We start from the raw sequence: 16,173 nt of genomic DNA on the forward strand, positions 1-16,173 counted from the left end.
TTTGTACGAAAGTAACAGGCCAAAAAGTTTTATAAGGCCTTTTCCCTCCACCACGTGTATGTACATATGTATGTATATGATGTTGAGCGCTCTCTCGGCAACGCTAATTCTACCAACAACGACTCTCTTCGCGCTCTCGCTCTCCCGCACACACGCACACCAGCACAGAATTGCGCACACAGTCCAACGCAACGCAACGCATACACATTTATCCGCCCGTTTGGATTTGGAAGCACAGTGAGAAGGTAAGGCAGAGACGGCAATTCAATTCAATTCATTCGTTGTTGGTACGAGCGGCGCGCGAACCAACCTCATATATTGTATTTTCCGCATTCGCATTGATACGATACCATACTGTGTGCTGTGTACTGTGTACTGTATAGCATATATACCATACCACACCAACAAAACACAAGCGATACGATACGATACAATAAACTCAGCGTATGCAGCGCTGTTTGTTTATTTTTTACAAGCTAAATACAAACGACAAAACAAATCCGCAAAGCCGCCCGCGTTTCGCGTTTTCCCAACCAAAAAACAAATAAAATCAAACAACAAATAAGCGAAAAAGGCCTAGACAAAAAAAAAAAAGAAGTACAAAAAACAACGTGCATTGTGAAATTCTTAAATTTTCGAATTTCATTTCGAAGTTTTGCCTTGTGCCGTGTTCCTTTTTTTCCTGGTAACGTGCATCATACATTCGCATTTGTGTCCGTACATGCATACATACATGCAATAATCAATACAATACGACGTACAACAAACTGCGTAGAACAGTATTAAGAAAAAGAAAACAGACAAAAAACTGGCTTAAGACTCGACTCCAATTTGCGTTGGTGTGCGTATTACATACATACGTACTTGTGCTAAAACTAAATATATATGCTTTAACCATTTAGGACTAAAAGTGAAAGATATAGAACGGAAATCCCAGTATAAAGCCAATCAACGATTGAAACATTCGGACTAGATCCGAAATCTCACAGTTATGGAACACTTTCATCAAATACAGGTAAGCTTGTGTGCAGGTATACGGCGTTTTATTTAAAACACACACGCACGCACACACATACACACATTTATATACACTCATGGCACAACACACATACAATCATGGGCGCGTTTATGTATAGGTTGCCGCGTTTTAATCATTTTCCCGCCAAACGACAATGTATAATTAATAAAAAGCCAGGCACCTCTTTATTTATTATTTATTTGGATATTTCGGCACCTGATTGCCTTTTCTCAGCCGCAGTGGAAACTTTTTGTGAATATATATGCTGCATACATACTTACATACGTATGTACATGCATGCGCTTGTACATCCATTGCGTCTCGCTTTTGTTTTTAGTTATTAAGTAAATCGGCGTGTAACTAAATGCAAAAAGTGTACGCCTATGTATGTGCAAGTATGCATACAAACAAAAAAGCGACGCTGTACAATCAAAATTGTATTTTGCGTGCGCATCCAAGTCCGCCATTTTTCTTATTAGTTTGTATAAATATACAAATATGTATATTTATACCAAGAATCGTGAATGCCTTGATGTAAACGGTAAACCGCACTGCTTTTCGTTTCTTATGAAATATGCTGCCAAAATGCGATGCACGTTTGTTTGCATGCCTATTGATACATACATACAATGTGCAAAAAAATAAGGAGAATATGATGTACATAAAATAAAAATACATACACATATAAAAACCTGTATATGAAAAGACCCAAATCACAGGCTTGCGTAATCCGAAATTGGCTATATTTTTATCCATGTGTGCATAAAATACAAATGAATGTATGTGCAAATACATGGCTATGCAAATATTTATGCGCACATGTATATTTATGTGCTTACATATGTATTCACACGTAAAACGGCTCTCTAATAAACATTTATTATTTTATTTTTATATTTTTTTTTTGGCAGTTGTAGTAAGTGTATTTAGCTTTTTCACAATTGGCAAGCAGATAGGGTCTATTTTCGGCAAAAAGAATGGGTTCATTCATGTTTTGTAACTGTGGCGCCCTGGTTTTGCACTTTAAGCCCTGGAATCGGAATCGAAATGAAGAGAATCCAATCCGATTCACAAAACGGAACCGGTGCTACTCGCTCTGCTTCTTCTTGCCCCAACAATAGTTCCACTTTCTTGCCCGATTCATGTAAAAGCTTTCTATCTATGGGTTAACAGCTGGCGCTATAATTACTATTACTTTGTAAACAAAACAAGCTAGATTATTGACATTGGAAACAAGAGAATTCACTGTGGATAGGATTTAGTATTATAGTGTGTTATTGACATCAATTTATCGGTATCTGTAGATAACGAGTATCTACATATTTATTTACATGGAAAGTAAATAAAAAGGATAACGCCCCAGTTCCGACAGATACTTTTAGAATCTATTAATGATGAATGGAGGATTTTAGAATGCTGTTTAAGCTTTTTGCTTTGGGCAACAATATTTTTCACACTTAATAAATAATTTAAAGAATCCCAGCTTAGTTCACTAAAGTTAAGTTTACCAGTGTAAAAACTGTTAAATATTTTAACAAATCAGCAAAGTGTAAACTGAATGTAGAGAAAATCGCTGCATTCGGTATTTAGTCATTTTTTTATTTTTTGAGCAAGCAAGTAATCAACAAAAACATCAGGCACTCATTACTCACAACAAAAACGCACAGTTTTCACTTTCGTTAGTATTAAGGACTATCTTAGTGGTTAGTGCGATGCCAGACATCGGGAGTCAAGCCAAATGATTGTAGTGTATTGTTGTAGCCCAATCGACTGGCATCGCACTAATAATGCTAATGAACACCCATCAACCAACTATTGATCAGCAAACAATTCAACACTATCAGCAGCAATTGGCTGCTCAGCAACAACAACAAGTACAACAGCAACAGTTGCAACAACACCAGGTGGTCGTCCAGCAAAATCAGCAGCAGGCGCACCAGAACAGCTCCAATACCACAGCCGGCGTGGGCACCCAACAGCTGTTCACATACAAAATGGCCAGCAGTTTTCCGAATCCGGCCACGACGATGGCCCAAGTGGTGGCCACATCGAACGCAGCCGGCACCACGGGCTATGATTATCGTCTAAATATGGCACAGGCAGCCGCAGCAGCAGCCGTGCCCGGCTCCCAGTGGTGGTACTCGGCCGCCAATCAGGGCCAGGTCGATGCCAATACAGCGGCGCAACTGCAGCACCAGCAGCAGCAACAGCAGCAGCAACAACAACAGCAGCAGCAACAGCACCAGCAGCAACAACAGATGCAACAGCAGCAGCAGCAACAGAATGTCATCAATTCGGCGGTAAGTTGAATATGCCACTTGCTTCCATTAGCCAGCAGCTAATCCCAATCCCATTCCCATTCCCGTTCTCGATCTCATTCGATCCAACAGAGCCCCATGATCAGAGGCAAGGCCGATGCCAAGCCCAGAGGCCGAATGACCGCCTACGCATACTTTGTACAAACTTGCAGAGAGGAGCACAAAAAGAAGCATCCCGATGAGACGGTGATATTCGCCGAATTCTCGCGGAAGTGCGCCGAACGGTGGAAGGTAAGTAAATGAGTAGATCAAATAACGTAAGGACTCCTTGTTTTAAAGTGGATTGCCATCTATCCCGTTCGTCTAGACAATGGTGGACAAGGAGAAGAAGCGCTTCCACGAAATGGCCGAGAAGGACAAGCAGCGATATGAGGCGGAAATGCAGAACTATGTGCCGCCCAAGGGAGCGGTCGTGGGACGCGGCAAGAAGAGGAAACAGATCAAGGACCCCAATGCTCCAAAACGTTCATTGTGAGTTCGTAGCAAAGTCAATTATCATATTATAAACTATAGTGCATACATAACCAATGTGACTGCAAGAGATAATGAAGCGAAACAGATCAATAATGATGACTTACTATGCTCTATTCTGCCGCTCCGCGTTTAGGTCTGCGTTCTTCTGGTTCTGCAATGACGAGAGAAATAAGGTGAAGGCACTTAATCCCGAGTTCGGAGTGGGCGACATCGCCAAAGAGCTGGGACGAAAGTGGTCCGATGTGGATCCCGAGGTCAAGCAGAAGTACGAGTCGATGGCCGAGCGGGACAAGGCTCGATATGAACGCGTAAGTTTTAGATATATATATAACTATATATAAGTATACCCGATTGACATGTGGACCTTTGCCTTCAATAGGAGATGACCGAGTACAAGACGAGCGGGAAAATAGCCATGTCCGCACCGTCGATGCAGGCGTCGATGCAGGCGCAGGCACAGAAAGCCGCGTTACTTGCCGCCGCTGCCCAGCAGCAGCACCAGCAGCTGGAAGAGCAGCACGACGACGACGACGGCGATGGAGATGATGACGAGAACCAATAGGTTTAGCAGTAAATACTCTTCACTATTTATACACACGATCGTTGTCGCGATGGAGGAAAGAAACATGATAGCGTTGGTTGATCTATTATCAGGTTGGCCAATGTGTGTTGAATATAAATTTATATATATAAGGGTGTGCCCGCTTTAGAGGTTTCGCTTTCCGGTAACAGAACCCCGTCACAATATGTTCAGAATCGTCTGGAAAAGCTAATATCGAACTTAAAAATCATGGTGGAATGGTTATTCTTTTTTTTATTTTTTGTTTAGTATTCTTTTTAAGCAGCCAAGAGAAGTGCATAATAGAGCTCTTGTGAATCTCTTACTTACTTTTTTTTTTTTTTTGCATTCATATTTAGCATATTTTGTATCAGAAATATTTGTATACCAATGTCCAACTAAAAATCCAACTATCACAGAAATCTCTTGAACTTTCAGTAGAGGTTTTCATAGTTAACCGAAGAGAGGTGAAACCATTGTTCCTAGTGCATTTCGAAAGAAGAACGAAATCTTGCGGAGATTCTGTGAAATTTGAGGATTTTTTCGAGCGATTTTCATGCCAGCCGTGGGCAAAAAATGTCTGCAGAAGATTTCTGTGATTGGAAAAACCAAAGCATAAATTGTTTTGATTCATTTATTTTCTTCGTGACAATTTGATGATTACCTGGAAGTGGAATCTCTAAGAAAATCACCTATTATGTATATGTAAATGCATATATATAAATAATATATAATTTTTTTTTTTAACATAAGTAATCAAATTTCCATGAATTATGAAGATAAATCACAAAGAAACCTTTTATAAGTTCTATGTTAAGATGAATACGATTAAGTATGGTTAGATTAAAATGACACTCAACTGTCTGCGAACCTTATTTGTGCTTCAGTGCTAAGTTTCTCCCTAAAGTAATAAGCAGAATTATTTTATAAATTGAAGAAATCCATCATGATGTCATTCGTTCTCAGCAACTATGAAGGTTACCACTACATTTATAAATATTGGTACATATTTCCCATTTATTAAAGTTAGATTCACCATAATGAAACTACAATTAATGCGTTCGAGTTTATATGTTCCCTCCCCACACACGAAACAAACTCAATGAAACGTGATAATGTGAAAAATACTTAACTCAGTGGCGGGTGATATCTCGATCTATTTATTTTTGCCGCTCACACACAAGAAAAAAATGCATTTCATTCAACACACTCTCCACTCATTAACATATTTACCAGTTCAGTTTGCGATTCGTGAATCCCCAGATCCAGATCCTTGGAGATAATTGGGTTCGTCCTCATTTGTAAATACACACATCAACTATATAATAGCCACGATCATAAGATACGGAAAGTTAGTCTTGGTTGGTTCGGTGCACTTCGGGATGAGGAGCAACCGCAACGCTGTCGCCGGGCATTGCAACACAATTGTTGTTGACTTGGCTGGCCATGTACATACTATTTGAAGTATTATTTAGATGAGACTACGTAGAGATTAACGAGAATCGAGAGCAAATAACGACATAGAAGCCTAATATTAGAGTAGATTTCAGCGGGACTGCAAAGTAATGTAAATTGCGTAGAAACCTTGAGTATAGACTAGTTTTTGAAGACTAGTTTCTCCCAAAAATGTTCCAGGCACAGAAACAGCAACAGAAACGGAAACAGAAAGTGCTTATGCAGATGTAAAGGGAGACGTTCCTCCGGCCTTTGATGGATATGGAGATGGCTGCGACGGTTGGAAGCATGTCTTCCTTTAGATCGCCTGTATAAGCTGAGTAGTAGTGGTTAGATTATAACGTGATAGGAGGGGAGCTGAAACTATAACCATGGATGCGTCCGATGGTCAGCTAACCAGGACGCCTCTAGATGTACGCCTAACTTCGCTCTCGCCACGTTATGAGTGCGAGATATGTATATGCATGTAATTATATATATATTTATATATATAAATATAAATAAACATATACATATATATATTTTTTAGCATGATTTTGATAGAGAATAACTCGCCACCGAGATTATATTCATAGAAGTGTGTCTAGGTTAAACCTTTAAATCCTAATTTTCAACAATTCGACGGTAATCCATACCCTATATTAATAAATTACTATGAAAATTCCAGTTCCCTGTGCGCTTTGTTATAAGAACTAAACTATTATGAAATAAACTTTTAGAAATGAGATTCTTTTTTTTTTTTTAGATGGAATGATGATGATGATTGATGTGTTCTTCAAAACCATTTGTCTTAAATCTTTAGTTTTTGATTTACGCTTGGTACATACGTAATAGATGAAGAACTTTTGTGTTACAAATCCCAATAATGAACAGCTTTAGCTTTTATATTTGATAGACACAACAACACTCGGTGGGAATCGCGACCGAGTTCCTAAACTTACAATGTGTGAATTACATTAGCAATACTATAGTAGCCACTAAGTATTTGTTTTTTTTTTCCTAAGAATTTACACAATACTGTAAAAATAGTTTGAAATAAATTTAATTTAGCTAGATGTACGCTTGTAAAGGCAAATCAGAGAAAATTTCTTATGAGTTGTTTTGCGTACTGCTGTGTGCCAAAATGGTTTTCAGGGGCATATTATATTGCAAAATACACATTATTGCCAGTTGGTTAAGATGATTTCGTCCAAAATTGGGTTTTTCAGGGCCACGTTGAGCTTCCTGGTCAAAATGTGGGATTTTCGAAAGAACAGACCTAGTTCTCTGCTGAAATTTAAACTGGAATATTGCACTTGTATCTAGGAAAGAAGAAGGAGCTAAAAACTATATGGTATTTAATTTAATATTTGGATCAGTCGTAGAAAAGTCGACAACAATCAGTCAATTGCCTAAGCTTATTAATTTGTAAACCTATTTTAAATACAATATCAACAAAACTTATGTTCGTATGGTTTCGAGCAGTTAGGAATTTTGTAGGTCTGTATTTATTTTCCTATATACATAAGGTGAGTATTAATGTTTTAAGCTTACTCGATTCCTCGATGCTTCATTTTACTTAATTCAAAACTAGGAATACTATTTACATTTCGAATTTTTGAATCCCACTTCGAATCAAAAGATAACTGGCCACACTATTAAATTTCAGAATGAATATTTATTCAGATAAATATTTGTAAGTATAAACCATGGAGCAATTTTTTAGAGAACTATGTAAATGAAATAGTTATTATATTTTTTTATTTGCTCACAATCCTAAATATACCGCAGTGTGAACGTCCTATTTGCGTGGATTTAGTAGTTTCTGTCGCCTGGCAACACTGGCAGTTTCCTCAACAGCTGGCTTATCTTATCTGCTTTTGTGGTATTTTTTGGGTACATTTCGGGTATTGCATTGTTAATCTCGGGTTATTGAGTCCAGTGGCCGTGATTTGTGCATCGACCAGTTGGAAGAGAGGGAGCAGTTGATCTGCGAATAGTTCCACGCGCTGGCACCAATTGTTTGCATGCATTGCACTTAGTCGGGCGATCGGTTGGCGAGGCGAGAAACAACCTGTGGCAGCCAGCGGATGAGAACCTGGATTCGATACGAAGCGACACGTTTGGACCGGACAGGATGAGCTGCTTTAGTGCGATGAGTGCCCCGCTGCTGGGCGAGATGGAGCAGACCATTGGTATGCTGGAGCGCGGCACCATCGTCACCAAGTTGTATGGGAAACAGCGTCGTCCGGATCGCCGCCACCTGATGCTCATACGAGAGACCCGACAGCTGCTCTGGGCTACGGTGGCCACCCAAACGCCACGCACCGACTACGAGGGCGCCATACAGCTGCGGGAGATTCGCGAGATACGGGTGGGCAAGCACTCGAAGGAGTTCCGCCTGTTCGCCGACGACTGCCAGCGCTTCGAGTCCAGCAAGTGCTTTGTCATACTGCACGGCAATCACTTCAAGCTGAAAAGCTTCTCGGTGGTGGCTCTGTCGGAGATCGAGGCCGATAATTGGGTGCGGGGCTTACGTTACATGGTCAAGGACACTCTGGGAGCACCATATCCCTTGCAAATTGACCGCTGGCTGCGCCGCGAGTACTACCAAATCGAGAATGTCAACACGCATTCCGCCAAGGCCACGGAACAGTCGCCAGCCCAGGTGACCATCAAGGACTTTAAGCTCTTTTTGGCCGGAGTTAGCTGTAAGATGACCACCGGCAAGTTCATGGAGCACTTTACCGAGGATGTGCGGCGCAAGCACGATCTCAAGTTTGACGATTTCTCGCGGCTATATCAGAAGTTGTTGCTGCCAAACGGATTTGCCAGCGTCTTGTCCGGTTCGGGAGTAGCCAACTTTCCCTATTCGGAGGACCAACAGGTGGTGCGACCGGCGGAGCTGAAGCAGTTCCTGGAGACGGAACAGCGCGATGTTAGCGCCAGTGAGATCAGTAACGCAGCCATTGCCACCTTCATTCGGGACTTTGTTCAGGACGTGGAACGTGACGTCCAAGAGCCGTATCTCACCTTCCCGGAGTTCGTGGACTTTCTGTTCTCCAAGCAAAACGACCTGTGGAACAGCAAGTACGACCAGGTGTTCATGGACATGAACCTGCCGTTGTCCTCCTACTGGATCGCATCGTCGCACAACACCTACCTGACGGGCGATCAGTTCTCCAGCGAATCCTCCTGCGAGGCCTACGCCCGCGCCCTTCGCATGGGCTGCCGCTGCATCGAGCTGGACTGCTGGAATGGTCCGGACAATCTGCCCTACATATTTCACGGCCACACCATTACCTCGAAGATCAAGTTCATGGATGTGATCAAGACGATCAAGGATCATGCGTTCACCAGCTCCGAGTATCCGGTAATATTGTCCATCGAGCAGAACTGCTCCCTGGAGCAGCAGCGGAATATGGCGCAGGCCTTGATCGAGGTAAGTTGACCTAATCGCATCTATTTATAACAACAATTTATATATTCCATGCGAACAGGAGCTCTGCATGATTGCTTTTTGATTCATTCGCTGTAATAATGAGTTCTTTTATGGCTTTCTATGTGATTGATATACATAATTGAAATGGGTTTTGTAAATTTCGATAGTTAGTTAATTATAAGTGCAACAGAATAATATTTTTAATTTCTTAAATTACAAGGCGATGATAATTGATACTAGAACAATTAGCACTTCAGCTAGATGCTTTAGAATTAGCTTATTCCCTCTTTGAACTTAATTGGTATTTTAAAACAAGTCTTTTATGCCATCTTACAGGTTTTCGGCGATATGCTGCTTACGCAACCTTGTGATCGAAACGAGCAGCACTTGCCATCGCCATACCAGTTGCGTCGCAAGATAATCCTGAAGCACAAGAAGTTGCCGCAGTTTGACGACATCACGAATGGGATTTCCAGCACGGGTTCACTGGGCCATAGGTCATCGTTGGGCGGAGCTCCAGGGGAGAACGATGGCGAGAATGTGCGCAAGGTGTTCAAGGAGGGGCTGCTCTACTTCAAGGATCCGGTCGATAAGTCCTGGAATCTGTATCAGTTCGTTCTGACCCATCAGGAGCTGATCTACTCCTCCGAGATCAACGAGTCGCGCAACGGAAACTCCGAGGATGACGACTTTGGGCTCTCTTCGTCGTGCTCCCTGAATAGCAACATGCAGCAGAAGCAAAAGGATACCTCGGCCAACGATGAGCTGCACTTCGGCGAGAATTGGTTCCATGGCAAACTTGAAGGTGCGTCAATCGGTTGCATATATGTATATTCCTTGAATTTCGTTAACAATTTGCATTTTAGGCGGCAGAAAGGAGGCGGATGATCTACTAAAGAAGTATAAACATTTTGGCGATGGTACGTTTTTGGTTCGGGAATCGGCCACGTTTGTGGGCGACTATAGTCTTTCGTTCTGGCGACGAAATCGCCCGAATCACTGCCGCATCAAGCTAAAGCATGAAAACGGATCGATCAAGTACTATCTAGTGGAGAATTTTGTGTTCGATTCACTATACTCACTGATCGTTTACTATCGCAAGAATATGCTGCGCAGCTCCGAGTTTTCGATTATACTGAAGGAGCCAGTTCCGCAGCCGAAAAAGCACGAGGATCAGGAGTGGTTCCACCCGAACACCACCAAGGAGCAGGCCGAACAGGGCCTATATCGGCTGGAAATTGGTTCGTTTCTGGTGCGGCCATCGGTGCAGAGCATCAACGCCTTCGTCATTTCGTTCACAATCAATCGAAAGATCAAGCACTGTCGCATTATGCAGGAGGGTCGTTTGTACGGCATCGATACGATGAACTTTGAGTCTCTGGTCTCGCTGATCAACTACTATACGCGAAACCCGCTCTATCGCAATGTCAAGCTCAGCCATCCGGTGTCGCAGGAGCTGTTGCGTCAGGCGCTGGCAGAGGCGGCCCAGGGTGATCACAGTGGCGGCCACGACGACAACGGTGCCTCCAACTACATGGGCTCCAATCTGGAGGAGAATGTCACGTGCAAGGCGCTCTACAGCTATAAGGCGAACAAGCCAGACGAACTCTCTTTTCCCAAGCACGCCATCATAACGAATGTCCAGCGGGACAACTCGATGTGGTGGATTGGGGATTACGGTGGCATGATCAAGAAGCATCTGCCGGCTAACTACGTAAAGGTGAGATGCATATATTGATTAATCATATTATATTTGACAAATTCCAATGTCTAGGTTATCGATTCAACCACCGAGGACTACAACTCGCTGAACGAAGAGGGCACGGATGGACGCACCGATTCCATTGAGATTTTCGGTGCGGTTGCCTCGCTCTTTGAGTCCAACGATCCGGGGATCATCTTCAAGCTGCAGATACAAACGCCAACGATGCAGAATCCGTTTGTGATTGGCTTCGACAACCAGGAGACGGCGTACGAGTGGATAAAGGCGATCCAGGAGGCGGCCCTCATCGCCAGCCAGCTGGCATCGCAGAGGCGGAAAAAGGAGCGCACTGCCCGGGTGGCCAAGGAGATGTCCGACCTGATTATCTACTTCCGCAGCGTGCCGTTCCGCGAGCATTCGTGGATATTTCAGGAAATGTCGAGTTTCCCCGAAACGAAGGCCGAGAAGCAGTTCTTCCAGCAGAACGCACAACTCTTTCTCTCCTACCATCGCAATCAGATTAGCCGAGTGTACCCGAAGGGTCAGCGCTTGGACTCGTCGAACTTTAACCCCATGCCATTCTGGAATGTTGGATCCCAGATGATCGCACTGAACTATCAGACAGGCGATAAGGCCATGCAGCTGAATCAGGCCAAATTCCGAAATAATGGACAATGCGGCTATATCTTAAAGCCGTCGTTTATGAAATCGGACAGCTTCAATCCGAACAATCCGCTGTGCGATGGCCTAAGCGAAGTTAAGGTTAGCATACGTCTAATAGCCGCACGTCATCTATTCCGGGGCGGCAAATCGAACAATCCGCAGATCGTGGTCGAATTGGTTGGCGCTAGCTTTGATACGGGCGTTAAGTACCGCACCAAAGTCAATGAGAATGGCTTCAATCCGGTGTGGAATGAATCGTGCGAGTTCAACGTGCGCAATCCACAGTTCGCGATCCTGCGCTTCGAAGTGCAGGACGAGGATATGTTCGCCGAGACGCACTTCATCGCCCAGGCGTGCTATCCGCTGACCTGCATTCGCCAGGGCTATCGCAGCGTCATCCTGCGCAATAAGTTCAGCGAGGAGCTGGAACTTTCGTCCCTGCTGATCAACATTAAGATTGCAAATGCCACCACTCCGTAGGAGGATTGTTGGGCTAGCCCGGATCAATATCAAACGATGATTCTAAATCGAAGGGAAAAGCTAATTGCGAAGCTAATTGGCAAAATCAATTTATCAACAACTGTATATAAGAGCATTTCATCGAACTATGAACCTGATTCTCCCACTTGTAATAGTCTTAGTATCTGAAACGTATGATTTAGATTTAGATTACTTTCTATACACATCAGCAGTTATGGTTAGTTCATACTATACAACTGAGTATTCAAATGGTAACCATGAATTCTGAACTCCTGGAACTGAAATCAAGTTTATGTAATCCCTGCGTTCAAGTCTGTTGTCCTCTATATGTTGTATTTGTGCGTGAGATTGATTCAGGAGAACAGAATATTACGAATAAGTTTTAACTATGCGTCACCTCATTATAAGCATAAGCAAACCGGAATGATTTGATTTCGATTTAGGGAACTACTTGAGCTATTTTCATTTGCTTTCACCATCAAAAGTTGTACATTAAGTTGATTCCAAAAGTAGAAATGGAAAATGGAATCAATTTGATGGGCATTTGATATTCAGTTTCAGGATCAGCTTTTTATAAGTATTACAATCTTTTAACTAAAGAAAATATCATTTGTGAGCACCCGTTCTTTCAAATATTAGCTGAAAAACTATTTTAGACCTTTCTTTTAGCACAAATACTCAAACAGCATTTCAATCATTTAGCATTTACCTTTTTATTTTCTCTTTTAAAGCTTAAAGTAATAATACAATTTATGAAAAGGCAAACCTCTTTGATTACATAAGTCTTCCAGTTGTTTAACAATTACGATATACCACATAATTGTGTCTATTGTTGTAGCTAATGTTACAAAAACTAAAAGTTTGGAAACAATATTAAAATGAAATGTAATTATTGTGAGGTGTGTGATTCACTTAAATCAAAATGAAAGTGCCTAAAAATTCGAAATGATCGAAATTTGAAATGTTTGAATGTTAACTATTGAAGTACACCTGTTGCTAAACAACAAATAATTGAAAACAGTAATATAGCTCAAAGATATCTATTTTTATAAACTCAAAGTTCTAAAAACATATCGTGAAATGCAACTTAACTTACCTTCTGCTCTCTACTAAACGAAATCTAAATATCTAAAGCCTAAGTTCAATAGACGTATTATTACTAAATGCATTATATAATTTATATATTTAGATATATAGTTAAGAAGTGGAAAAGTGAGCTACCTATGCGAATCATTTAGGATTTGAATCTGAAACTAATTGCATTCCATACGAATGCCCACTGAAACGATCGATAAATATTTAACGATAAATATCTAACGATCGATAATATCTTGCACTTGCATTTAATTATTTAACAAACATTCTGCTGTTTCCATTCGCACAATAGTTCTAATTTGGACATTAGCAGATCATGCTTAGTATATGTATATGTACCCAAAATGTATTTCATTTGTACGTTCCGTTTTGTAAGTGATTTGTAACTTGTTTTTGTAATTGCCTTATATATTCAGTAAACAACACAACATACGTATACATTCATAATTATTTAATGCCAAATAAATGTTTATCGGCGTTAGCTGTCTATATATATACAAAGTGGTTTCTATGTCGGATTTCTGAGCATTGGAATCGCCGCCTCCGAATGAAGTAGTCATACATATACCCTTAAACTCGCGTACAGTTTCACCCCATTCGGAGCACTTGGAGTTTTGGTTTGCAACTCCCGCTCGCAGCGAAATAAGCGACTATCCCTTTCTTTTTCATGGTTTTTTCGTAGTCAAAACTTTACTTTTATTCTGATATTTATTGGACAAGTGGTGAATGTGAGATATATATATGATTTACTTGTATCTAAAACTCGCGTCTGTGGTATTTGTCGGGATCGAAATATGATGTGACCACAACGCGGTCGCTGAATTTGCGTCCAGTAAGTGCTTGCTGCGCCTTCTGACAGTCGAGAACCGAGTTGAATTCGACAAAGACCTTGCCGCATCCCGGAACTTCGACGCCCTCGATGGGACGTGGAATTTCCACGCTCCGCACGACGCCGTACTTCGTGCACTCCTCCTTGATGTCCTCCAGGATGTCCTCGTACTCCTCCTCGTCCCGCAGTTCATCGGGCGTGACCATGTTGAGCAAGCAAAGTACCTCGGTCGGCGGACCAGAGGTCACCACATTGGACAGGCCCGGCACTTGGAGCATTACCGACTGCGTGGTGTTGGCCGCGTTCTGCGCATTCTTGGCGCCCACGCTGGCACGTTGGACAATCAGTTTCTTGTCACCCAGCTGCATTCCATTCAGGCCAGCAATCGACTACGAATTGTATTGGGAATCGAAAGAGAGCGAGAGTTAACATTGTGTCTGTTTGCAATTCTGAAATAGTTTCGTACCTGATCTGTGATGCTAAGATCGACATATTCACAGAAAGCATACCCCTTGCTCAACCCAGTAGCAGCATCCTTAACCAGATTGAAGGCTCGTAGCTTGCCAAACGACAAAAGCAGTTCCTTAACCTGCAGGAGAAGATAAAAATGCCTATGAGAATTCGAATGGAAACGCTTTAATGTTTAACCAACCTGATCGTCGTTCAGATAGTTTGGTAGACCACCGATGAAGATTTTGTGAGGCGAGTCCGGGACCACTGTCGAAATAACTCCACTGGAAACTGTTGTGGTGGAATGGTGATTATTAGATTAGACCGTGTGCCAACGAAATTCGTTGGATATTCGTTACTTACCAACAGCGGGCTTTATTGCCGGCGTATCTGTTATACCCGGCATGGGCTGGTAATCGTGCGGACGCCTAATCTTTAAGCTCTGCCCCTTCAAATTGATGCCATCGAATGCCATGGCCTGGGTGGTTTCGTCAATCGATCGGAACTCGAGGAAAGCAAAGTTTTTGTCCAAGTTAATTTGGCAGGCCAAGACGGGACTGCCGGCCGCCTGGGCGAGCCCAACTAAATGCATCTGTTGGTTGAAGAACTCCATCATTTCCTCCTCGGTGACGCCAAACGGAATGTTGCCAACGTACAGGCGACGCGCCTGTCGGGTAATTGTCGATCCGACCACGGGCACTGCCGTTTGCGGTGTATCCGGCACAACGCTTGCCGGGATCTGTCCGGACGCCTGCATGGCTTTGTACTGCATCGGGGTGATGTGCTCGAATCCCGGCGGCGGTACATCCCAATAAAGCGAGGGCTTGCGCCTCGAGTTCCGGTGATGGCGTCGATCCCTGGAGCGTTCGCGATGGCGGTCCCGAGAGCGGGAACGATGTCGGCGTCTCTCGCGATCACGTTCACGGTCTGCAAAAACGGTATGAATTAAACACGTTGATTCTCGAATCGCGCCTTTCGCAAATTTGAGGGGCAGGCCCCCCTCGCCCAGGAAGTGCACACAAATTTGGCCATGTGCATGCATACACACGCATATGTAAGCCATGAACAAGGACACATTTCGGTGTATGTTGTATGGTTAGAAGCATTTATGGTCATAAGCACTCGCCTTCATTGTCGATGTGCAAATATTTATCTTCGAACATCATTTTAATACCGAAATGCACTGTATTCCATTAAAAATAGACTCAAAACTCAACGTATGTACGTATGTATGAATGTATGAATGAACGAAACGAAATAAAAAAAAAACAACCGGTCTAGAATGAATGCGAATATTAACAAAAACTAATGCAACACACCTTTTTAACATTTAAAAAAAAAGAAACAAGGAACAGGCTGTGTTGCCGCGATAAACAAATTCAGTTGCACATTTTTCACTTTCTTTGCATTTATACATTTATAGTTGTATGTATGCATACATACATATAAATACATAAACATCTATTTATGCACACTTGGACATTAAATTCAGTGCTGCCCTTTACTTCCTCTCTTCATTGAACTCACCGTCATAGCCCATTATTGTTGCTAAATCAAACAAATTTTTTTTACACGAAAACAATTTTGACTTATTAAAATGCCGAAGAAAAATGTGTCCCTCTATTGCGTATATTAACGCAAATATCAAAGAAACGACTTAAAACAGAACACGTGAAAACTGAAAAACAATGGAATGGGCCACCGATAGC

General features: G+C 42.3%; 3 protein-coding genes across 9 annotated transcripts; 2 read left to right on the forward strand and 1 right to left on the reverse strand.

Moving 5' to 3' along the window:
- Window positions 1–98: 98 nt before the first annotated feature.
- Window positions 99–6,899, forward strand: LOC6726128 (high mobility group protein DSP1). Of its 7 annotated transcripts, none has more exons than XM_016174020.3 (7): window positions 99–245; window positions 903–1,015; window positions 2,842–3,318; window positions 3,409–3,567; window positions 3,644–3,807; window positions 3,944–4,118; window positions 4,190–6,899. In XM_016174020.3, the coding sequence occupies exons 2-7, from the start codon at window positions 992–994 to the stop codon at window positions 4,370–4,372; spliced, it is 1,182 nt and encodes a 393-aa protein (XP_016039630.1). In that variant the 5' UTR covers window positions 99–245; window positions 903–991; the 3' UTR covers window positions 4,373–6,899. The 7 variants fall into 7 exon arrangements, with proteins under 7 accessions (XP_016039630.1, XP_039153394.1, XP_039153396.1 ...); XM_039297460.2 differs by having other exon boundaries at window positions 2,863–3,318; XM_039297462.2 differs by having other exon boundaries at window positions 2,866–3,318.
- A 741-nt stretch (window positions 6,900–7,640) lies between these two features.
- On the forward strand, window positions 7,641–13,678 carry LOC6726130 (1-phosphatidylinositol 4,5-bisphosphate phosphodiesterase gamma-1). Its single transcript, XM_016174024.3, has 4 exons — window positions 7,641–9,245; window positions 9,582–10,050; window positions 10,112–10,965; window positions 11,020–13,678. The coding sequence occupies exons 1-4, from the start codon at window positions 7,941–7,943 to the stop codon at window positions 12,088–12,090; spliced, it is 3,699 nt and encodes a 1,232-aa protein (XP_016039633.1). The 5' UTR covers window positions 7,641–7,940; the 3' UTR covers window positions 12,091–13,678.
- A 178-nt stretch (window positions 13,679–13,856) lies between these two features.
- Window positions 13,857–16,148, reverse strand: LOC6740162 (splicing factor U2AF 50 kDa subunit). Its single transcript, XM_002077006.4, has 5 exons — window positions 15,992–16,148; window positions 14,828–15,391; window positions 14,667–14,755; window positions 14,481–14,603; window positions 13,857–14,403 (listed from the first exon to the last, which is right to left on the reverse strand). Exons 1-5 carry the CDS (start codon window positions 16,002–16,004, stop codon window positions 13,942–13,944), a joined length of 1,251 nt encoding a protein of 416 aa, XP_002077042.1. The 5' UTR covers window positions 16,005–16,148; the 3' UTR covers window positions 13,857–13,941.
- Window positions 16,149–16,173: the final 25 nt, after the last annotated feature.

This window comes from Drosophila simulans, chromosome X (genome assembly GCF_016746395.2).
Source record: "Drosophila simulans strain w501 chromosome X, Prin_Dsim_3.1, whole genome shotgun sequence".
Lineage (NCBI taxonomy): Eukaryota > Metazoa > Arthropoda > Insecta > Diptera > Drosophilidae > Drosophila > Drosophila simulans.